The sequence below is a fragment of the Erithacus rubecula genome, assembly GCF_903797595.1.
Source record: "Erithacus rubecula genome assembly, chromosome: 18".
Classification (NCBI taxonomy): Eukaryota; Metazoa; Chordata; class Aves; order Passeriformes; family Muscicapidae; genus Erithacus; species Erithacus rubecula.
The window spans coordinates 10429156-10454384 of NC_136670.1; the positions used below are offsets into that span (position 1 = coordinate 10429156).

The window sequence follows — 25229 nt, forward strand, 5'->3', positions numbered from 1 at the left end:
CCCTAGCTCCTATCTTTAATTTCGATTATGAAACCCAACCACAGAGAAAATAAAGAGAGGAACTTGGCATTAATTACTACCTTGTAACTTAATAAAACACCCTCTGCAAAGGGCCCTGTGTGGCTGCAGCACATGATGGAGCTGCAGCAGCCCCTTCCTTCCTGCCTGTCCCTGGGGCTGCCTGTCTGACCACAGCCTGCCCTGAACTGGCTGCAAATTGCTTCTCCCTCTCCACAGTCTGGACAGTGGCTGCTGCCTCCCCTCCCTTTCCTGTGTACACACTTTCCTGACAGCATCTCCTGCTCCCCATGCTGAGGCCACCATCCCTAGGGACTGCTCCCGAGGGATCAGCTGGTGGAACCTACACCACTGCCTATGTTCCACTTGGTTTGCTCTGCATTTAGCCTGTCTTTAAGCAAGATGTATCCTCCAGGTACCTGTGTGCTGCAGTGAATGACACAAACACAGATCTGTGCACAGGAGTATTCAACAGAGAGATGTGGATGTGCACAGATAAAGTGCCTGACATCCTCTGGGTGCTGTATAAACTCATGCACTATACTCAGATGGTTGGTGATGATTTACCTGCTATAAAAGTAAATAATGCCATGCTTCTATGTCCTTTACATGGAGATACATCTTCATGTACTTAATATTAAAATAAAGGCAATATATCCCTGTATCCAGCCCCTAATGCTACACAAATTAGGCAAATATACAGTGGCAGAGAGCACAGCTCTAACACACTCAAGGATTGAAGCTGGTATTAACTTTGGTTTTAAATGACAAAGCACTGACTGCCCAATCCAGCCCACAGGATGTGTATGGAAATTAAAGTTTTAACAGGATCATATTTAAAGACCCATATCCTACCCAAACAGACTAGGAGAAGTTGGTACAGACCAGAAACAATGAAAAAACTCCAAGTCACACTCAAGACCCCCAATCTGCACTCTGCCAATTTTGCATCAGACCCTGCTGGTGGTGATGAAGCTACAAGAGTAGGTTGAACAAGTCTAAATAGGGCAAGAGGGATTTTATGCTTTTCAGTGCCTGAGAAAAGCATCACCTTTATTTTTCTGCTCTGCAGCACTTTCTCTCAAGCACACTGACAACATTAAATGAATGCATAAAGCACCCAAACTCAGAAATTTGCCCCAGCCTGTGCAGTGTATCACAGGATGAATACCCAGTGCTGACATAACAGATATATATCTGATGTAACTGCATTAAACTCCACACCTGGCCTGACTCAGGTATGTAACCTGTTGAAAGAAAACCATTTCTCATCAAATAAGGCACATGGTACGTTAAATAAAATACCAAACCTAGTACATCATGTCAATATTAAATCAAATTTGCTCCATGTTGAACAGCACTTCTGAGCAGCAGATTGAATTACCATGCACAGCTAGTGATGACAAGATTACTGTGCATTAGCCTTCATTAACTAATGTGCAGAGTTCATATATCACCTGAGTTAAAATTAATGGATGGCATGACAAAGGAGATCTATCAATAAAAGGCAAGACCTCCAGAATCTGTAACTTCCCAGTGCATTCCCTTTGATTTCCCAGAGACCTCCCAAATTTTGTCAAATTTTTCCAAATGAGATGGTTTTGTTTCTAGCCATGGATAAGACACATGAGAGAAATGCCTGAAAGAAACCCTTATGGAAAATATTCCCATTGGATTAATTAAAGTTTCAATAGGAAAGGCAAAAAAATGCCTTACAGAACTTGGAGGAATGGAAGCAAAGGGAGATAATTTATACCTGTACATTGAGTTTTGTTTGTCAATTTTAAAATGAATTGCATCTCCTTGTAAAAGACTGCAAAGAGTTTTTGCTAGATTCACCGTATCTCATTCCATCTGTACATGTTAGGGAAAAAGAAAAGCAAAACAAGAGAGATAGCTGCCCTGAGCATGTGTAAGCAGATAAGCACAGTCATAAACAAATGCTCCCCTCAAATCACTCTGGAATCTGAGAATCAGCTCAGTTCTTTGTAGCTCAGGCAATCCCAAAGCATGCTGAGGGCTGCTAATTCCCCTCACGTTGTCTGCAATCTCTGCTCTCCCATCTATGCAACCTCATTTCTCCATAAAGATGGAGCTTTCAGGAGTTTAAGGCACACAAGCAATATTCTGGCACAGTTGTGCTCCTGAAGTCTTTGGTACAATTGCTTTATAATCGCCATTTTTCTAAGCTGGTTTGATATCCATTAGTTAGATTTAATGCATGTTAAAATAAAGAGCTAATGGGCACTTTACCAAGGAAGCCAACAAAATATAAGAATAAAAACTCCTTTCACTTTGCCCTTTATCCCACATGTCACTGCAAAAACACATAATCCTCTCAGTCTTCTCCTATGATATGAACAGAAAATGCTAAAACTTCACCCAATCTTTACAGATAATGCTGCTTCTCTATTCTGCTTTATCTTACAGTTTGTTTTTAAATGGCTGCACAATCATTAAAGGTTGGTTAACCTTCTCAGTCTAATTTTGACCTACAAGATACTTAATTTAATCATTCCCCCATCGAAAAGGATGGAATCATTATGTGCAGACATGTGGTGATATCCATATTACATTAGATCTTCATTAACCCAAGTTAATAATGGCTTTGTACTAATGGAAACTTCCCCTTACTCCTCATTTTTTTTGCCCCCAAATTGGAAAGCTCACTTAGTGAATCCTCTGCATCTGATGCTAGATAGAGAAGACACTAAGAGTTGTGGGAAGATTAAATACTACAAAACAGTGCAAAATTTATAACATTCCCTAAAACCAAAATTTTCCACTTAGAAGAATTTCCTGATATTAGTTTCATTCCCCACAGAGGAGAGAATTTCATGCCCCTAGTCATAACAGGCACACTTGTCCCTTTAAGAGATTTCACTCATTGAAAGGAGGTCCAGGGACAGAAAGACACACAAGAGAAGCAAAGGCATCAAAACCAAGTTCCAATGACAAGTATGATGGAATCCTGAAAAAGTCCTCAGAGTAAAACTGAACTTTCTGTAGTGTTAAAGACCAAAGCATTTAATCTAACAAACCTGCAACCTCCAGTCAAAAAAAAAATTAATTTATTCAGTGGGTGATGTGAAACAGTTTCACACACTCATTGTTAAGGGTTTCAAATGAAATTGGGTAGCTGACCCAGCAACAGTGCTGAGTGGAGTCACAGAGGTGAGCAGAACATGGACAGGACATCAAGATGACAGTGCAAATACTGCAGGTGTAATAAATTGCATATATACTTAAATTAAACTGCATCCCACATGCTCTGGGTAAAAGAATGAAATAGAAGCAGCACTTCCCTTCCAAATGATATTCTTTCCGTTGTAACTGATAGCTACTGTCATTCTCCTTCACCATAATTTTTGTAATCATTGGCAAATTTTGACCTTTCAAGCAGCTAACCTAATTCATAACGGATGCCACTTCCTAATTAGCAGAGGCATTGGATTCTCAGCTTCAGACAGGGCAAGAGCCAACCTAATGAGAATAAAGAGAGTGAGCAGGTCTGGAGAGAGCTGAAGAGGCTGCTGCCAGCCCGGATGGAAACAAAACCTCCTTTTTGTTAAAAATGGGATAAATACCTCTGGAAAGCCAAGGAGCAGATACACTGATTTCAGCACAAATCTGGCCCTTGCCAGATTTGAAGATCTCTCCCTGTCCTGGTTTGGTCCACTAAGAAAGGCAGAAGACTGCCTTTGAAATGGAGAATGTAAATCCCCTCCCTCCAAATTGTTATAATTTTGAAATTAAGGGTCTCTCAGGCAAAGATATGGGAATTAGGAATTACAGTTCTTTACTAGGAAAACTAAAATAGAAATGCAGTATTGCAAAGAACAATCCCAAAACACTGTCAGAGTCAGAATCCAAGCTGACACCCATCAGTCAGTCAGGGTGGTGGCAGCAGTCCCATTCCATGGTGGCTGCATCCTCCTGCAGGGGCAGATGTGGCTCAGCTGGAGCAGTGCTCCTGGAGAAGGTACAGTTTTCCTCCAAAGGTCCAGGGATGATGTGGAAGGTTCTGGTTTTCCTCTGGAATCCAGTGGAAACGGCTGCCTTGGTGTCCAAAATCTCAGTTTTTCTCTGGTAGGAAAGTCTTGGCTCCTGCCCTGGCTGGAGCATCTCCCAGTGGGATGAAGGAATTTTATCAGTCATGCACTGGGACTCAATGGCCATGAACAGGAGATATCTCCTGGAGAGATGATGGGCTGTGGGAAGATAAAGATGACTATCCCATCTGGTTTAAAGATGGCCCATTAGCAGATAATATGTGTCATGGAGATAAGGAATCACTGCCCCACCCAGCTCGGTGATAGATGGGGATAGAACACACATTGCTGGTCACATCCTGTATTGCAACTCCCCTCCAGCAGCCTGCAGCCCACTGACTCCAGAAATCATCAGCCCCAGCTGTGCACAGCCTGACACTGAACACCTCCTCCACAAGGCTTCAATCCAGTCCCTGCATTTTGATACTAGAATACAATATGATATAAAGTGGTGTAATATAATATAAATGTTATTATATGTATCATACTATGCTATTTGTAACTGCTGGTTAAAAGGAGGAAGAGTGTAGGCTATTACTGTGTCCAGTTGTAACTTCCTCCTACATTGGTGTCAGACCTTCATTTCCACTTTTTTTTCTCCTTTATATCAACGTGGCCTTTTTTTTTCTGAGGGAAAACCCATTAGTCTTGGGATTTGCATTTTTTTCTCACTTACAGTCCTATAATTCACTTCCTTGCTCTTGGGACTGGATGCTTCTGAAAAGGAAATTAAGAGCACAGATTTCATAACCACTCACCTCGAAAGAAAATGGAAAGCACTACCGCATGAGTCTGCAGAAAAACAATTTCTTATCTTAAAATTGTGCTTGGCTGAGCAAAAGAACTTGAAAAAGAATATTGTGTATCCTAAGTCTGTTAGTAATGTGTGAGTGAATAGAATCAGGTTGGACCAAGCCATTTCTAATAGCATATTAAGTGCAAGAGCAGCACATGCCCAGGGTGCAGAAGATGGCACTGCCATAGATGAATATATTCAAGCTTGGGATGGATGCAGAAGTAATGCACCCAACCTGTGAATACCCCTGGGATGAAGGGAAGAATCCATTGAGTCCTATTCTATCCCTCTGGAATATTTTACCAGTGCATGATCCCTCTGAAACATCCAGCATTTGCCTGATTTTTAATTTTCAGTGATACAAACCAGAACGTGTGGCAGCCCCATCCATGAACTTGTTTAGGTGCTCTCTTGAACTGGGACCTTCCTAAATGAAGAGCTCTAAAATTAACTTACTTCTAAGCTGGAAAAAAACATATTGAATGTTTTGACTATGAGCAGCACTATGGCATTTCTGGAATGAGTTGCAGTGGCAGGAAGAGGGTTTCACTCCGTGTCCTATTAATTTTTAAAAATGAAACATCTTCTCTTCAGATCTCAGTCTTGCCACCAGAACACCTGCTCTGTTCCTTCACTGAACAAACAACCAGGCACACCAGGCACCTCCTCATGAATTGCACTGTCAGGCTGGAGAAGAGGAACAAGCCAGAACTGCAGAATCCAAATTCTCCCCATGAATATATATATACAAATGCAACTATATGCCTTAAAAGATTAATTTCACAAGCCTTAAATTGCAGTTTAATTTGAAAACTAATTCAGCCTCATAATTGGCTTTCTGTTCAAATCACTGAGGCTAAAGATTTAAATTCTTAATATTCAGATGACTTTCGAGTTTCTGGCCCCATCTGTGCATTAGTCCATGGTGTTAATCTCTGAGGGAATCTCCGCTGGCATAGAAATAAAATAAACAAACTGGGACACTAGTAGAATAATCGGCTTTTAAAATCCTTTGGTTTTTTTATATACTGCTTATTTTTTATGAGATTTCTTTAACTCAATTTGCCACATATAGATTTGGCTCCCAGCTATTTCATTTTTCACGTGGCATGTTATCAACAATTATTCTATCAGAGTTCCATGGACTCAGGAGGAGATGGAGAAATTTTAAATTACAACATTTCTCATGTAAGAAATACTAATATTCCTCTGTTTTGGAGTGTACTCACCACTCTTTCCCACCACTCCCAAGAAGGGTGGAAGGAGTAAACTGTCTTGCAGAACTCCAGGAGAATGAAGGGGCTGGAGAGAGTTTAAAAGAAGTCACTTGGACTTGTGCTATTGACTTGAAGGGGACCAAGATGCATCCAGAGAGTTGGTGAAGTGGAAAGGATGAATGGGAATGGAAAAGGCCAGTCTGACAGCTACAAATTGTTTTGGAGAGATGAGTTAATTTTTGACAATCTTTCTGTTAAAACAAAATAGATACAACCCAGAGCAAAGCATTCAAGTCACTGCAGAGCATTTCACATTGACCTTTTCAGAAATGAACGCTTCAGTTAAGTAAGACATCCACATCCTTCCACGAGGAAGGGTTTGTGGTGGTTATAGCAAAATAAAGCTTCTGCAGAGATGGAAATAATCCTTTTCCATCACACTATAGTTCTGTGATTAAATTAGCTTTCTTCTTTCATATTTAAGCATTTTCATGCCATCTTATTGAGTAATTTTTTTTGGAACTGTGGGAGTTTCTCCTGAAAGATCCCTCGCCAGGGACACTACTGGGATCCTGCACACCCAGCAGCACGAGTTTGGGGCTGTGCTCACAGCAGGGAGCAACTGGTGCTGCACAGAGGGGAAAATCCCACTTCAAGCCCCAGTTCCTTGCTGCTGTAAGGAGCTGGTGTGATGCAGCTCAGAGATGTGGGCATGGAAAAGGCAGCAGCATCCTTGCAGGGCAGGCAGCTCTGCGCCCATCCCGCCTTGAAAGGCAATGCGCAGCTCCAGCAGAGCTCTGCTGATTAAGGCTGCCAGAGGGAGCAGGGGAATTTCAGCTCCAGCTTGCAGCTGCATTTTTAAAACTTGGCTGTGTTCTTCACACAGAGGCAAAGTTCAAAGAGGCAGAACATTATTCAACATGAGTAAAACACGGTCTTTTAAGATACACTTTCAAACAGTGGCGCGTTAAATCAAAACAACTCGCGGAGGGGGAGGGTGAGGAAGAAGGATGGTCCTGTGGAAAAGAAAATCCTGCATCACTACTCCTGTTCTGCATTTTTGGAAGGGCCTGCTTTTACATTTAAATTGCCCACATACTTGACCTAAGGTTAGATAAGCTAGACATGCATTAAACTGTTTTTCCAGTGGGTATCAGAAAAGGAAAGAGATGCAATTCAGTTTAAGAGCCAGAACATCTGAGGATGTCCAGGGGCCAGCTCTCATCACAGAGAACTTCACCAAGAGTGAGCTCCTGATTTCAACAACACTATGCTACGGCTCAAGACACTATTTCAATTAAGTTATTACAATCTTAACCAGCAACAACAACCTATTATAATTAATAATACTTGATGATTTCTATTCCTGCCAAGCGTTGCTTCAAGGTGACTCGCAGAGAGCACGCTCCTTGGGAACCCAGGCTGAGTGCTCTGCAGGCTGGGAAGCCCCTTCACTTAAACCCCATCAGACTGTCTAATGAGTCTCTTCACATCACTGCCAATTTTTCCAGCTCTGGGAGAATTTTGTGTATTTGTATTCCAGGCTAAACTTGTTTCTGTGGGAGGCTGAGTGCCCAGCAGTGTCATGGTGCCACTGGAGCATGCCTCCTTCTGTGTTCCCCTTTCCTTGGTTCACCCCATCCTCTTTGGGCTTGCTCACTGCTGAGTCAGTAGGTCACATCTCACTTGGCCATCTGCATGCCCTGGCCTGGCCTGGCACTCACTGCAGCTCCCAGCTGAGCTCAGAGCAGAGCTGGGGCAGCATCCTGCCAGGGACAGCCCTGCTGGGCACTCACACAGCTCTGCTGGGCACTCACAGCCCTGCTGGGCACTCACACAGCTCTGCTGGGCACTCACAGCTCTGCTGGGCACACACACAGCTCTGCTGGGCACTCACAGCTCTGCTGGGCACACACACAGCTCTGCTGGGCACTCACAGCTCTGCTGGGCACTCACACAGCTCTGCTGGGCACTCAAAGCTCTGCTGGGCACACACACAGCTCTGCTGGGCACTCACAGCTCTGCTGGGCACACACACAGCTCTGCTGGGCACTCACAGCTCTGCTGGGAACTCACAGCTCTGCTGGGCACACACACAGCTCTGCTGGGCACTCACAGCTCTGCTGGGCACTCACAGCTCTGCTGGGCACACACACAGCCCTGCTGGGCACACACACAGCTCTGCTGGGCACTCACAGCCCTGCTGGGCACACACACAGCTCTGATGGGCACTCACACAGCCCTGCTGGGCACTCACAGCCCTGCTGGGCACACACACAGCTCTGATGGGCACTCACAGCTCTGCTGGGCACACACACAGCTCTGCTGGGCACTCACAGCCCTGCTGGGCACACACACAGCTCTGATGGGCACTCACAGCTCTGATGGGCACACACACAGCCCTGCTGGGCACACACACAGCTCTGATGGGCACACACACAGCCCTGCTGGGCACACACACAGCTCTGCTGGGCACTCACAGCCCTGCTGGGCACACACACAGCTCTGATGGGCACACACACAGCTCTGCTGGGCACTCACAGCTCTGCTGGGCACTCACAGCCCTGCTGGGCACACACACAGCTCTGATGGGCACACACACAGCTCTGATGGGCACACACAGCCCTGCTGGGCACTCACAGCTCTGCTGGGCACTCACAGCCCTGCTGGGCACACACACAGCTCTGATGGGCACACACACAGCTCTGATGGGCACACACACAGCCCTGCTGGGCACTGACACAGCCCTGCTGGGCACACACACAGCTCTGATGGGCACACACACAGCTCTGCTGGGCACACACAGCTCTGCTGGGCACTCACAGCCCTGCTGGGCACACACACAGCTCTGCTGGGCACACACAGCCCTGCTGGGCACTCACAGCTCTGATGGGCACACACACAGCCCTGCTGGGCACTCACAGCTCTGCTGGACACACACACAGCTCTGCTGGGCACTCACAGCTCTGCTGGGCACTCACACAGCTCTGCTGGGCACTCACAGCTCTGCTGGGCACACAAACAGCTCTGATGGGCACTCACACAGCTCTGCTGGGCACTCACACAGCCCTGCTGGGCACACACACAGCTCTGCTGGGCACTCACAGCTCTGATGGGCACACACACAGCTCTGCTGGGCACTCACACAGCCCTGCTGGGCACACACACAGCTCTGATGGGCACTCACAGCTCTGATGGGCACACACACAGCCCTGCTGGGCACACACACAGCTCTGATGGTCACTCACAGCTCTGCTGGGCACACACACAGCTCTGCTGGGCACACACACAGCTCTGATGGGCACTCACAGCTCTGCTGGGCACACACACAGCCCTGCTGGGCACACACACAGCTCTGCTGGGCACACACACAGCCCTGCTGGGCACTCACAGCCCTGCTGGGCACACAAACAGCTCTGCTGGGCACTCACAGCCCTGCTGGGCACACACACAGCTCTGCTGGGCACACACACAGCTCTGATGGGCACTCACAGCTCTGATGGGCACACACACAGCTCTGATGGGCACTCACACAGCCCTGCTGGGCACTCACAGCCCTGCTGGGCACTCACAGCCCTGCCTCTGCTCCAGCCTGGACCCAGAGTGCTGGGACAGCACCACAGGGCCCTTTGCTGCTCACTGGAAGGGGATCTGCCCTATTGATCCTGCTGGAGCCTTCCCAGGGCTTTCCCTGCAGCCCAAGGTCACTGTGCCCTGCTCAGCCTCAGCTCAGCAGCACGTTCTGGATGATCTTGCTCTGCAAAATTTCCATGGGTAGAGCCCAAGCTCCATATGTCCCTTTTTATCTGGGCGTTTTTTTTAAAATTAAATCTGGAAAAAATTTTGACTGGCTATAAACAGCCATTGGCTGCTCATTCTAGCTGCCCTCAGAGTCAGCATTTATTTGGGATACTCTAATACCTTTCTCATCAGAGGAGTGCAAAATTAAGAACATTGCAGATACTGTCATAATCAAGTAATCCTGCATTTTTAATCATGGCCATTATAAATGGGCATATGGAAGATGTGAGAAATAACAATTGCACAGGATATCCAGGGAAGCATTTTCAATCCTCAGGCATAGTTCAGCAGCACTGAACAGAGGAAAATGAATGCTGAACTCCTGTAACATGTAACAAGATTTTTTGGTTTGCTTGAAGCATGGATATTCACATATATGCAGATATATTTTTATAGATAGATTTACTGTTGAATCAGTACTGAACAAAATTTGCTGTTACCTCAAAGAATATGCAGTGTCTCTCATTCCTCAACTGCTGCCAGAAATAATCATGAATTCTGGTCACGTTATTCTTTTGCAATGGCTGGTGTGGTACCTCCTTAGTTGTTAACAATATTCAGATGCATCCTGAGCTGCTAAAAAGTTTCTAAATATTTGCAGGATCTACCCTTAGCTAAATACATTGTCTACACCTGTCTCTGCACAAGAGACACATAATTTAGAGGCACAGGAGGGGCAGGCAGATATTCCCTTTAACTCCATGACCTCTCTATCACTTTCTCAAAGGCACAAGATCATGTTTCTTGCCAAGCACACGGAAAGAGGGCCTCAGATACCCAAATTCCTAGGAGGCTCTACAAAAGCAAGGAAGAGAAATTCAATACTAATATAAACCTTTAAAAGAATACTGATTAAACAGGAGAGAAAAAAAAAACCACCCCGACAAATACATCAAAGACAAATGTAATTGCTTTTGAATAAAAACAGATTGCTTTCTACCTTCCTGCCTTAAAGGCAAGCACTCCAGCCTGGGATAGAGAATACAAAAAAAAAAACAAAAAACCACTGCCAGAAGCAGAGGCACAAGTATTTTGTAGGCAAAATTATCCTGTTCTATTTAATAGCTCAAAGGCTTATCTGGATTTCAGACAAGAAGAGGATGCAATTTACTGCTTCTTTGACAGATGAACAGAGCTAGTTAAAACATTTGGGAACACTTTGAATATTGATCTCTCCTCAAATAAGATGTAAGAAATTTGATTTGCTATGGAAATGTTGTATCAATCTTCAAACCTTCATATGCCCCAAAGTGGCCTTCAAATGAAAGCTGGAAAAATTATCTGGGAAGATGTCACCAAAACCACGAGCTCAGGGACTTCTCAGTTCCCTCCTCCAAGCAGGACCAGCAACAGGATCTGCAGCTGGGACATCACCAGGCAAAGGGACAGAAAGGGAGCTGTACCTACTCTTTGCTCAGAAATAATGTCACATTCTGTCCCCACCACGTGTCCCCCACGGCTGCCAGTCCCTCACAGTGCTGGGAGACAATCAATCACAGCTGTGAATCACCTTGTTAAAAACAGTGCCCACTGAGAATCCCTGTCACACCTCCAGCAGCACAGCCACTGTGATAAATGTTTGCTGACACAAACCAAAGTCACGGGGTATTTAACCCCTCAGCTGGCAAACAACCAAGGAGAGAAACTAGGAAAAAACTACCTCTGATTTCAGGAGACAATTGTACTGGTGACACAGAACAATTTATGTTCAAAGAATGGATGCATTCATTTTGGTTACACTCAGCAATGAGCTAAACCAAGCCTGGTCCTATATTGGAAACTGCAGGGTTATACCACACTTAAATAACAAATCAACAGCAGAGCTGGAAATAGAACATTAAAGACCTTTACAGCTCTGCTTTTTCCAAGCATATAAATGTGCTCATGTAAAAATCATCACTTTTCTCCATACAGCTTACACCCTCACTGATTTTTCACCCATAAATTTCCTGAAATTCAGCTTCAAGTTTTCCCCTATTTTACCTGTTAGCAAAGTCTGTGGGGACAGAGGATGAGCCTGCAACTTCAATGTGAATATTCCCACTTCTGCAGCTTTGCATCAAGTCCCAAGTAAGAAAGTGATTTCTTGAGACAGAGCTTTCTTTGGAGTCTGACTGGATGCCAGATATTGAGTTGGCAAATGATTGAATTAAATATCAAGGAGTAGGATATTGAGCATTTGAGACAGAGGGTCAGTGAAAGGCCACTGCCAGACTCTGTAATTAGAATAACAGCCCTGCACGTGTGCAATGAGTGTATGAGGATGGTGCTACAGAGCACCACTTCACAAAACTGCTGCTTTCACAAATTCCACAGCCAGGAAGGGACCACCAGGATCCAGGCTGTCTCCATCCCAAGTCTGCACTTTCTCTTCATTCATAAAAAGACACCAGATTGTTCTCACCTCCATCAGTCTTCCAGCAAGAGCAAACCTCTGCCCATCCCCTGTGCTCCCAGCAGAGCCCAGGCCACCACTCCAGATGCATGGCTGAAAATCTCTGAAACCCTGAGACTTTTTTCCAACTGTACCTGGTTTAGAGCCTTCATCAACAGACCCATTGTAGACTTGGTTGATGAACTCTGGCCTGTTGTCATTCATATCAATCACGTAGATGTAAAGGTCAATGGGATTCTCCACCTTGTTTCCATTCATATCCACTGCATGAGCCCGGAGCTGAGAATGAGCACAATGAAAGAACAGTATCAGCAACTGCATTTGCTGCACAATGAGAGGCTGTTTTGCAAGGATTGACTTTACATCATAAATGATTTCACAAAATTGAATGGAGCCAGTATCTAATTCCAGCAGAAAGCACTGACATGGTTTCCATCCACACTCGACTCACAGACAGTTTTTCAGAGCTTAATATAATTTTGAAATAATATTTTAAGAGTGATTCTCAGTGGAAACACTTCAATGCTGGTGTAGTGATGCTATCCTATCCCTTCACAGCTCACAGATCACTCTATTTTAATTTTTAAGACGTATTGAACCTTGTCTGACAATTTGAAAAGCAAATTTTGCTTAGTACAAATAAAGTGAGGAAATGATTTTGAGTGAGAAGTTTCTTATGGGAAGCTGCAACATTTCACACCCATAATATTAGGGATTAGTTAAGTGAAGAGATTTCAGGATGATCTTAGTAATGTTTATTCTTTCTTTAATCATGGTCTCCAGAAACAGCAACAGCTACCAATCCCATTGCTCTGTGCACTCTAAGACATTTAAAAAGTCCCTTTTCCTTCAAATAATGGGAGCCCCCATGACACTAAGAATGCAATTTCCTCAGGCTTGAATAAAATACCCAGTGCTGAGGCATTTCAATAACCAGAGCTGCAGTGTTAAGCCCTCAGTTAAACTGGAACTGCAGCTTTATCTTATTAGCAATAACCATCAGTAATAATGCCCAGAAACAAGAGCATCTGTTTTCTGAACAAAAGAGACAGATACAGCATGTCAAAATGAGTAATTAATAAAACAAAGCAATCACAATAGTCTGGAACAATCAGTAACCAGGTGAAAAAAATGGATAGCTTTCTCATTAAAGGGAACAGATGGCAACTCTAAATGGTGTGTGGCTTCAGGAGAACTCCAGCACCAGGGAAGAGCTGCACGTGGGGAGGCACTGCCTGACTCTGAGTGCAGATTTTGGACACCACCCCTCTTCATTCCAGCCCCTGTGAGCACTGCTGAGCCTCGACCCTGCCAGGAGAACTGGGGACAGCACTTGGGATGGCAGTGTGGCATCCTGCAGGGCTGGTGGGCTCAGGAACCAAGGCTTCACAGAATCACACCATGGGCTGGGCTGGAAAAGACCTTAAAGCTCATCCAGTTCCAACCCACTGCCACAGGCAGGAACCTTCCCCCAGGCTGCTCCAAGCTCCATCCAACCTGAGCTTGAACAGCTGCAGGGATGGGGCAGCCACAGCTGCTCTTGTCACCCTGTGCCAGGGCTGGCTGGCAGAGTGGGGCTGGAGGGCAGGGGACACTCCAGCCCCAGTGGGATGGAGGACTCTGGTCCCTCCCAGCAGCTCCCTACAGCATCAGGCTGCTGCAGGGAGTCAGGGCTGACATGCCAGGGAAGTCTCCAGCTCCTCTGATGCATGACAAATAAATGTGCTAATTGCATTAGCCCTGGCTCCTGTCTTTCACTCTCACTGTGCTGGTGATTGATGCAACTTTCCCCTTCATGTATGGTGCTCAGAAGTTCAGAGCTTAACAAAAGGAACTGCACACCATTAAGACGGGCTGGATTAACATTTAATCAAGCAAAGAGAACAAACTGCTACGTGAAATGAGCTGGGAGAAAAACACTATTTAAAAAAAAAAAAAAAGGAAATTAAGCAGCTCGTTTTCTTTAAAGCCTGAAGAAGTCCAGCTTTGCTTTCAATGCAGGGTGTACCATTTGTGTTTCCTGACTTGCAATGCTCTTAATATTTGCATTTCTTTCCTACATAGGAACTGCTTTGGCTCCCACCTGTTGAGCTATCCTCCATCATGTCTGATGTAGCAATTCAATAACTTTACAGTCAGAGGTCAGACTGTCTTTGAAAAAAAGTAATTCAGAGCTAAAATTAAAGTTATTATCTTCAAACTGAGGCAGCACTGGGCTCTCTCTTACAGCATTTCCAGCAGTGGAAATGGTTCCATTCAGAGATAAAGCAGAGAGCAAAGCTGGTATCTCCCCCCTCAGATCTGACTCTCCCCCTGCAAATTTTTAATTACATTTGATAGCTTTTGTTTGAAATCTCCAGGAGTAAGGCATTTCTCAGCAATGCACATCTATCTGCTTGTTTCACTCACTGAGCACATGTACCCATCAGCATGTCACTGCAAAAAAAAATTCCATGAGCAAGACTGCAGGGATCTCATCAAACCTGTGGTGACATGCTCAAGTGTCCTGAGCCCAGTACCAGCCCTGGCTGAGCCATGGGAGGCAGGGCAGTGACACTGCTATGGTCACTGTGCCCTGGCACTCGTTTCTCCTGCTTCTTTTTCTGGCCTGGCTTCAGTGAACATTTCTACTTTTTTCCTTTTGTGCTTGTTTGCATTCACTTCCTCTGCCTGCACTCTCTGAACAATTCTCACGTGCCAATGCCTTCTCTGTGGTCAGTGCCAGCCTGGGCCAGAGGGCTGAATCTCAACTCAATGGGAGCTCTTCCTGCTAAAAACCAGAGAATTCCTAATTAGAGACCATCCTCAGCAGAGAGAGCCAAGGAAGGAGGGACTCCAGGGAGTCAATCTGTCTGCTGGGAAACTGCCTGGATCTCCAAGGCAGATCCATATTACATTACCCTCCCTTAATTTGTCTTCTCCCTCATTCTCTTCTCCTTTTTTTGGTATTCCTGAGGCACTCTCCAGCTGGACAGCACACTTTGTTCTGGAGCCATTTTTCAGTGAGATGGGGCTCACCCTGTGAGCCCAGTCAGAGCCCAGTGGAGCTCCATGGCCACCTGTGGCCAAGCCACCTCTAGTTTGGTGTTAGAGTGATGAAAAAGATGAAAAGCAGATGCATGGGAGTGCTTTGTAGCACAAAAGGTGATGGCTGAACTCCACAGACACACACATCATTCTGAGCTGGAAAACACTCCAGTGAAAGGTCAGTGAGCCCACAGGACACATGGGGCATGCACAGATATTCAAATGGGAGCTGGTGGGTGGCTGAAGAGACAGTTTAGAAGCATTTATAAAGTTAATTTGAAATATTTACGTTTTCCCCAAGAGGGAGAACATGGCAGGAGTGAAGAAGGAATAAAACCACATGAAATACCTTGCAAAGGATTCTGAAAAATTAATACACGTAGCCAACTAATCTCTAGCTGATGCATCTCTGCTGTACCAGCCAAGAAGGTGGCTCGATATTCTTTAACAAATATTGTTTAAAAGTGTGACAATTATTGCTATCATATTCAGCAGCAGCTACCACAGGTCTCTGAGGTTTTCCTACTGACAGTTTCCAGTGTAAATGTAGCTGTTGGCATACAAATGATTTGGTATCATGATTATTGATTACACTGGAGGCCTGTGGTATCTGAAGGTAGTTAGTCAAAGTCAACACAGTGAATTGTGTTAAATATGAATATTACTTAGGCACTAATACTACTAATACAAATATACATTATCAATCAGTGACACAGCCTTTAAGCAATAAGCATACAATGTCATGCCTAATTTGTGTGCTCTTAATTGTGATTAAAAGTTCAATTTAGACCATTGTGACACGAATGCCTGGCATTATTCAACATGGTTCAAAATACTGGAATTAGCTCTTGTATCCCCTAATTTGTAGTAAAATTGTTTTGTTCCTTTCCATTTAAAAGAACTTTGTCAGTCTATAACCCACCTGCTCTGTTTCAGCCATTTCTGAGGGAGTATTTTAATCAGCCTGATGCTGACTGTGCACACATATCTGGATTAGAACTTGCTTCAAAGTTTCCCTATAATGCATATTACTTGAGTACCATAAGCAATGATTACTTACTGACATGTTTATGTTGATGTCTTTTGAAAACCGAGCTTGAAAAATGTCATGGAAAACTAAGCTATCAATTTTCTATCCCTTGCCAAGTGAAGTTTAATATGAAACTGGTGTCTGGATCAGAAAAGACACTCAGAGCCACTGATTCTGTCAGCAGCACAAGCAGGACTTGGGGAGTGCTGCTAAACAGGGAGAACTCATGCACATTAAATATTACCACCTGCTGAAAGTTTCTTGGCATGCAGTGAACATTTTAGGGGCTGAGTGCAAGGGGAGATGCAGCACATGCCTGCCACAGTGAGATGAAGTGTGGGGACTGTGCCCTATGGCTGTGTGTCCCATGACTGTCCCCCAGCTGTGTGTCCCATGGCACAAATGACACTGGGGTGGCTCCCAGGACATCACTCGGTGCCACCTGTGCAGTTTCCCAGCACAATCTGGGGTAGGTTCAGTGCCTGCAGAGCCTGTCTTGCTTTTCTCTGCTCGTGTTTTCAGCTGACTCTGTGTCTGGGATGTCTGTGAGGACCCTGGAGAGTTTGTGCTGTGGTTTGGAGTGCAGACAAAAACAGATGAGGCCAAAATACAGCTGAACTTGCAATCACAGGGAGTGCCAGCACACACACCACCTGGGCAGGGGCTGTGAGCCCCAGGGCACACACATCTCTGCATACCTCAACCTCAGAATGATCCTCCCTAAAAGTTCAAGAATGATCACAAAAACAGGGGAAGTTCTGCTGCAGAACTCCTGATCTAATGAGAAAAAAATCTGTTTCACCTTAGGGAACGAGGGAGGTTTCATCAGACAAATGGCTTGCTGAATGCAGGGAGTGTTGGAACACTAGTATTTTAAAAATGGTAGTCCTGAAGCAATACAGATAATTATGCATAAGAAAATATGTGTTGAAAATGTGGGAGTTAATGAAACAGAACTCTTGATATGTAGCCTCACAAACACTTGCAAATTATTGTTCTTTCTTTTATAATTAGTTTTTAGATTACCTGGGAACAAAAGCAGCAAGGACAACACTTGAGAGTGACAGAGATGCTGGAAAGGCTCAGATCTGTTTGGGGCTGCAGAAAACCTGAAGCTGTGTAAGTGCACCCACCTTCAGCTGGAGCACGAGGCTGCCTCAGACACAGAGCCCATGTCCTGCTGGCCAGAGGGACCTGGGTGGTGCCTTGCAGCCCCTCTGACATTCTCCACTCCAGAGGAAGAGTAAAGCTCCTAATTCATGCTAAAGGAAACTACAGCAGATGTCAAACAAGTTCAGAGGTGGCCAAGCTCTCCAGGTCACATCCAAGCCTACAGCTCAGCCACTGCTCTTCCAGCACTCAGTTCAAACCTGGCCTTTCCCATCAGTTAGAGACTGGGCTCTGTGAAGTGGCATAAATTCACTGACTTCTTCAAACCTTCCACTAGCCAAGACTTTGGATTTTATATTCTTTCTGGAAACTGGCCAATTTTTTTCAGGTTTCCTACAGTAAGTTTCTGCTCCAGTGTTTGGGTCATTGCTTTGTGCAAGGTGTATTTGTAAAGGCTTTGTGAAGGGTTAGTAAATGAACAACTGATGGTTCAAGAAATCATAAGTCCACAGCTACTGAGGCTGAAGGATCTAAAGGTCATTTACAGACACAATTTAAAATGTTCTCCATCACCTTCTACTGTTCTCCTAACAAAGGTTTTTCTATCATTCAGTATTCCTGTCTATAAGGGCTCATAACATACTTATCAGTTATTCTCTCTATAAAATACCTCTCCCTGTAACCTTCAGAGTATGAATGTGCTTATTTACATATGGATGCCACTAGTTCAAGGTTTCTGTGAGGAACAGAAAGGCTGAAAATCCTGCAGTACGTTCAAGGCAGACTCATCCTGTCACCTTTGACAAGGCAAGAATTCAATTTGCTGAATTCACTGTGACTGGTAGGTTCAGTTTGCTTGTAAGGGGCACAGGGTTTGCTATGATGGAAGACAAAATCTGTTACATCTCATGTTTTTGACTGCAAGTGTCTGATTGCAGACATCACAGCATCTCCATCAAAAATCTTAACTTTTTTATTATTGACTAGACTGTTATAATAACCTGGCACTGCTGAAACAATATCAACAACATTGAGATGACACACACTTTATCTCAAATATTTCTTCTCCAAAACAACCTCTCTTCATATTTTCCTAGGCACAACAAACAAAATAATTGTTCTTGCTCACAGAGTATAAAATATTTTTTTCTTCACATCTCCTTTTACCCAGGGGAAATCTCTTTTTCCACCCAACTAAAGAGGTAATCTATTTTCTTTATCCTTCCACCCCAGCCCAGAAGCTGTGTCAACATGGTTAGCTGGCTCCCTGATAAAGCTGCCAGGAGTGCATCTCTGAGGGCACAGTTGGGGATGTGTGTCAGTGGAAGTGACCCGTGTGCCACTCTGACATTACAGCATCCCTGGGAAGGGCCATTACCACGCCAGGAGATGGGCTAAGGCTGAGAGCAATCCATGAAACAACCTTTCAAACCACTCCAGGAGACAACTAGAGTGCAGATGCAGAAAATGTTTGAAATTTTGCAGGGCTATCATGCAAGGGGCGACCTGTTCTTTTAGCAATTTGTGGGGCTGGATCTGCTGTGCAATTACACTGTGCAACAGAGGAGCTGGGATTTATATCAAAACACAGCAGCCAATTACACTGAGAGCATTCTGCAGGTAGAACATTTTATGAACTAGGATAGCATGAGGCACCATCACTTTTGAGTGTAATTAATCTTAATTAATTCCCTGATATTTAATATTAGCCTATCTGCGTATTTAAAAACCTATCTGACACACCCCCATCATACTGCCTGAACATCTCCTGGTGAATTAAAATGAAAAATGACTATAGCAATTATTGCATGTTTAGATGCAGTAATGATTCTTAAATTAGTAATTTCCCAAGACATGCTAATGTAGTGACTGGCTTCTCATGGTTTTGGGTGGTTCAGTTTACACATAAATTTGCATGGATTTAACAAGCAGTGTGAAGTTGCACCATTTTAAACAAATGCCTCTGTGTCTGAAAAAGACATCAGTTTATCTCCACTTTCATAAAATCACAGAATTGTTTAGGTTGGAAAAGCCCTCTCAGATCAAGTCCAACTGTTCCCCCAGCACTGCCAAGCCCATCGCTCGACTGTGTCCCCAAGTGCCACATCTACATGGCTTTCAAATCTCTCCAGGGATGGTGACTTCACCACTGGACAATCCTTTTGGTGCAGAAATTTTTCCTAGTACCCAACCTAAACCTCTCCTGGCACAACTTGAGGCTGTCTCTTGCTCTGTCTCTTGTTACTTGGGAGAAGAGACCAACTACTATGTGGCTACAACCTCCTTCCAGGTAGTCACAGAGTGATGAGGTCGCCCCTGAGCCCCAACTCTTTCATCTGCTCCTCTTAAAATCAGTCTCTCTCCCCTTCCCCAGCTCCACTGCCCTCCCCTGGACATGCTCCATGCTCTTGTGGTGAGGGGCTCAAAACTGACCCCAGATTTGAGGAGTGGCCTGACCAGTGCTCACACAGGGGGACAATCACTGCCCTGCTGGCCACACTCCTGCAGATACAGTCCAGCAGCCACCAACCAGCACTCTGCATTGCTTTGCTTTAGCTGTCCCTCCCTGATCCCAGCAACTCTGCCTGAGCTGGTGAGCCCAGCTGCAGCTCAGGTGATGGAGGATGGATGCAGGTGAGCTCAGGGGTGGGATGCTCACATGGTAGGAAGCTCTCTCCTCCCTGTCCATGGGCCGTGTCACGTACATCCTGCCGGACACGGGGTCGATGTTGAACACCTCCATGGGCGGCTGGTCGGCTCCCACGCCCGTGATGCTGTACCTGATGTGGATCTCCTTGTCCTTATCCGAGCGGATCTGCAGGAAACAACAAGAACCCATCAGTGCCTGGTAAAAGCCACACGGATGTTCCAGCAGCTTTGGAGACCTGAGCCCGAAGGGTGCAGAGATGTAGCACCACTGTCAGTCCTGACAAGGTGGCTGAACGCCCAAGATTTGGTGAAAAGCCATGAGAAGTACATTTCACACAGTTCCAGCTATTTTGCAACTCTTTAATTCACGAGAAATCACTGAAATTGTGACTTTTCAGCTGAGATGTGGAAGAGTCTAAAATGCACAAACCCTGCTGTTTACATATTACTGAAACGCCAGGCTCCTTAAAGTGTCCAAATTTTTCAGCCATACCCAGAGTCTCCTGGCCATTAATCATTTCTGAAAACGCTGTCTGCAAGCTCCCCCATCATATTCTCAGCCCTGGACACTGTGCACACAAATACTCCCATGAAATTCAAAGAACAGGGCTGTTTGCTCCTCTTTATCCAACCCTGCTGGCTTGACAAGGCCAGGCTGGGAATACCCAGTGGGATGTTACCATTTTGTGCCATTATTTGAGGAAAAGCATGTTTTGGACACTGTTTCTGAAAGCCCTTCCCTCCTGCACCTTGAGAACAACACTGCCAGCTGAGTACAGCACAGTGAGTTCCATGAACCTTGGATAGAGAGCTGAGGAAAAAAAGGAGGGAGGTTAATATGTTGTCCTAGCAACCCTGACTATCTCTTTAAACACAAATTTAATTTTCTGATCAAATGTTGAAAGAAGTTCTTGCAACAGCATGACTATTCCCGAAAGAAAGTGCAAGGTACAAATAAATTACCACCCCCTGCACCATCACAAAGTGTCTTGGCACTGTAAAAAGCGATGTGCATAAATTTTTCCCTAACAGGTCTATGAATACAACGAAGTGGTGAGAAGATAATAGAGCCCTCATAAATGAGTGCACGTTGGCATCTCTGCTACAGCAGCTGCACCCTTGGAGGGGTCTGAGTGAACTCAGTGGGATCCTGTGTTCCCCAAACAGCCTCGATTTTTGGAGAGAAGGTCATTTTCCAAGGGAAGAGGAGGCTTTGCTTGTCAGGCAGAGGAATTTTGAGGGGGCTGTGGGCTGCTCCACACTCCTCCCCTATGTGACCTGCTGCTACTCCTTCCTCTCCCAACACTGGAGGCTGACAATGCTGAACGTGTCAGAGCAGGGCACTATCAGACCCCTGGCTCCCAGAACCTCCTTTGATACCTTTGTCCAGATCATTACCAAGTTTGTACACAGTTTTCTTTGCACTTCCCCCACCAAACTGCCTGCTCCTGCTAATGGCTAATCATGTCAGTTATTAGAGGCACGGCCAGGATTGATCTGTGCAGCACCAATGTGCTGGAGCTGCAGGTCAGGGAATAGACACAGCTCCATTTGTCTTCTCTCCAAAGGATTCTCTGCTTGTTACACTCTCATTGTGGAGGAAAACTGATTGGACTTACACTGCTATAGTCACTTAAAAGAGGGCCTGGGGACACTGAAAGTGCTCTTGTGCTGCACAGGAGGAATTGTCCAGGTTTATGTGGGGCTGCAGAGACCCAAGGAGACACCAATCCAACTTTCATTAGCAAATCTGGGGGTGAGGAAGGGCATACTAAAATCAAGCACTGCTTGCACAACAGTGGTTTCAGTGACAGCAGCTAACTCACCAGTTTGATAGCTGAAGACCCCATTTTCAGAAGGTCAGCTCTGCCCTGCCAGAGGGAAGGGCTGGAAATCGAGCTGGTGGCAATGCCTGTGCACAGCTCATGCCAAGGGCTCAAGCTCCAGCCCACCACATCCCCATCTGGAGCCAGGCTTAAGGAAAGTGAACACAGGAACACACTGCTGCACCTCCAGCTTTGAGCCAGGGTGGGGTTCCCACCCTAAAAACTAAAAAAAGCAACGTGGGACACTGCTGTGTCTTTATCAGTGTGTGTCTGCACAGCTCCAAACAAACTGTGATGTAAAATTTTACCTGAACAAAGGTGGAAAAAACCCACAACTCAACAAAGGCATTTTGCACTTCTACCCAGCCCCAGCCTGGCCCAGCTACAGCTGTAAACACCAAGGAGCTAAGCAGACACTCCAGGGAACCAAAATGGGAGCAGTTTTAACCCAAACCACAGGAAGAGAAGAGCCTGTTAGTGGACATTTTTCTGCTCTATTTCCTGTTGCATATAGTACCCAGATTCCATTGTGATAGAAGCATTAGAAATGCATAGAGAAAGACAGAAACAGGGAAAAGGAGCCTGGATTTAAATATTCAGTGCTAAAGGCACTATATTTTATTTTTGGGAAATGCAGATAAACAGAAGCTCTCCAAGAAAGCTATGTACAGTTTAATAAAGTGCACGCTATAGGATGTCCTTGCAGCACTTTTATTAGCATTAATAGGGTCTAAGCTGTCTGTATGTAAATCATTGCAGATCTAGGAGATGAAATATATCATAAGACCCACACGACTCACCCAATTATACTGAGAGAAATCCATGAGCTAATTATACTGCATTGAGAAAAACAAAGATGGGGGAAATACATTGCAAATATTCAGCAAAGACTCGTTATTTGCTGTTAATTGCAATCATAGCACAAGAGTTTGCCTGCTACCTATACTTAAATCTGCTTCCAGTAAAAATATAAGGATGTGAAGTGTTCAGGAAAAAAAATAATGCAAGAAGTAGCACTTGTCACAGAAAGTTGCAAAGACCACTGACAATGAAGCATAGTAAATTTTATTACCAGGGAGATATTTATCACACATGCTTTTTATATTGGAACATATAATTTTAGCTTTCTTAATGAGATTTAAAAAAAAGATTTTTTCACTAATCCTGTAACATTTTGACCAAAGGTTTCATTTGCCTAATTCCTGGGGTGCAATTTAGTAAATCTTGTTGAGAAGTTAAGAACATTATCTGAACACAATGCAAGGTTTACTTCTTTTGTTGAAACTGCTCCTGGAGCAGTTTACAATAATAATAATAACAATAATACTAATGCTACTAATAATATTATTAATATAATAATAATAAACCCCTCTCTATTCCCAAGGAGCTCACTAAATCAGAAGTAAAAATTACTGGTTGGGGGAATTTACTGGTTCAGAAGGGAGTTACTTTTTCCTTCGTTTAGCCTGGGAAGTGTGAAGATGGTAACAGATCCATATGATAATCCTCTGCCTGGAGAACATACACATGAATTTTCCTTTCATTTATCTCTCTTTTTATAATGCAGTCAAGAGGTATGGAGGGCTCTGGGTTACAGAACAGATGGCAGAGGGATGGTTTTCCTTAGCTGCATTTATGCATTTTTTACTCAGAGAACCCTTGGAGCTTTGAGCTCCTCCAGTGCCTGGCATGATACAACTCTGCATATGATGATGTGAGCAGGATGAATGATGATGGCTGATGACTGTCATAAAAGGAATTTGCTTGCAAAGCAGCTTTTATGCTCTAAAATACCCCTCAGGGATGGAGCTTGGAGTGGATTGATACACTGGTGAGGGAAAATGTCCCAGATCAAAAGGCAGTTTATGTTGGAAGTTGTAATCCCTTGTTCCTACTGTACCTGGTGAACACAGGTAGCATTTTCCATGCCCTCCCCAGCTCTGACAGATGGAAATGGACCATCTGGAAATGGGAGCAGCCCCCAGAGGGAGCCTGCAGCAGAGCCAGGCACTGTGCTGGCACTGCCACCCTCTGCTTGGCTGTGGCCACAAGGACAGGGTGGCCTTGCAGCCCAGCAGGGGGGGGCTGGAGCTCAAACCATTGAGGAATCATCCAAAACACAGCAATGCTTGCAACCCAGAACCAGAACATCCAGTCTTACTCAGCCCTTGCTCCTACAAAGCAATCCCAGGAACAGGAGGAATGGTGCAATTTCACAAGATGGGTATTTTCTACTGTTCTAATAACTAAAATGTCTGAAAATGAACATTGCAACTCTTGAGCCAATACAGGGTCAAGCCCTTCCAAGCTGGTTTCTCCTCTGTAGCAATGTCACCTTTAGAAAAGCAGTGTTGGTGGCACAGGATTGCATCCTCCTTCCACAGGTAACATCTCCTCAGGATTTACCACCTAAACCATTCCCACAAACTTCACTGCTGAACAGAATTTCAGGTGGTGAGCTCCTCTAAGGTACCAAATTTTATCACTGGTTTTCTTTTCTGATCCACACGCTTGTGGTCTCAGCACTTTTTTTGCTGCAGGGTTTGAATTCACAAGCTCTCCCCCTTTGTCCTGGCAGTGACAGAACAGCAGAGATCCCTGCAGTGCTCCCAGGCAGGAGCAGGGGTGGCACAGAGCATGGAAAGCTGTGTGGTCAGCACATTGGAGGGAGACCATAAATTATACAGTTTTTGGAGCACGACATCACCAGGAAAAAAAGTGTTCCACTGGAGACTTTTCAGAGAGCAGTGAGAAAAATGCCTGGAGGGCCAGGAAATGGGGTGTGTAAGGAAAAAGCTGAATGAACAAGGACAGCTGAGCCTACAGAGGAGAAGATGTGACTGCAACAACAGTACTCCTGTGCTAATATATAAATATATTTAGAGAATTTCCCAAGGTGTCCGTGGTCTGGGTTCTCCCCATCTCTGCACTGTGCCTGGAAATGTATCTGGAGAAAGCAAAGCAGGACATTTATCCTGTTACATTTTCCTTCCACAGAATGAACCAGAAAATAAATTTCCTTTGAAGGTCTTTGTTTTGCTCTACAACATATGGAGTCAAAAAATGCCCTTAAAAAACCACTTAGTTTACCAAATCTTCCACAGAATAGTCTGCAACATTTGCAATAACATGACCTGGGGATACTTAGACTTGATTTTTTTGTTTTATAAAACCCATTATAATTATTAATGAACACATAAAATAATGTAAATGATAAGCAGTAAGTGTCTTTTATTATTAAGCTCTTAGCTATTTTGCCCATTAAGAAAACCAAATTAAAATAATTGAAGATTATAATCTGTCATGCA

The 25229-nt window shown here is 44.7% G+C and overlaps 1 protein-coding gene across 1 annotated transcript in view; it reads right to left on the reverse strand.

The window, feature by feature from the left end:
- Positions 1–25229, reverse strand: part of CDH4 (cadherin 4) — a 412301-nt gene that overhangs the window by 80465 nt on the left and 306607 nt on the right. The window contains exons 5-6 of the mRNA XM_079321261.1: positions 20106–20261; positions 12414–12558 (exon numbers count right to left, since the gene is read on the reverse strand). Of these exons, the coding sequence (XP_079177387.1) occupies positions 12414–12558; positions 20106–20261 (301 nt within the window). The remainder of the gene's footprint in view (positions 1–12413; positions 12559–20105; positions 20262–25229) is intronic.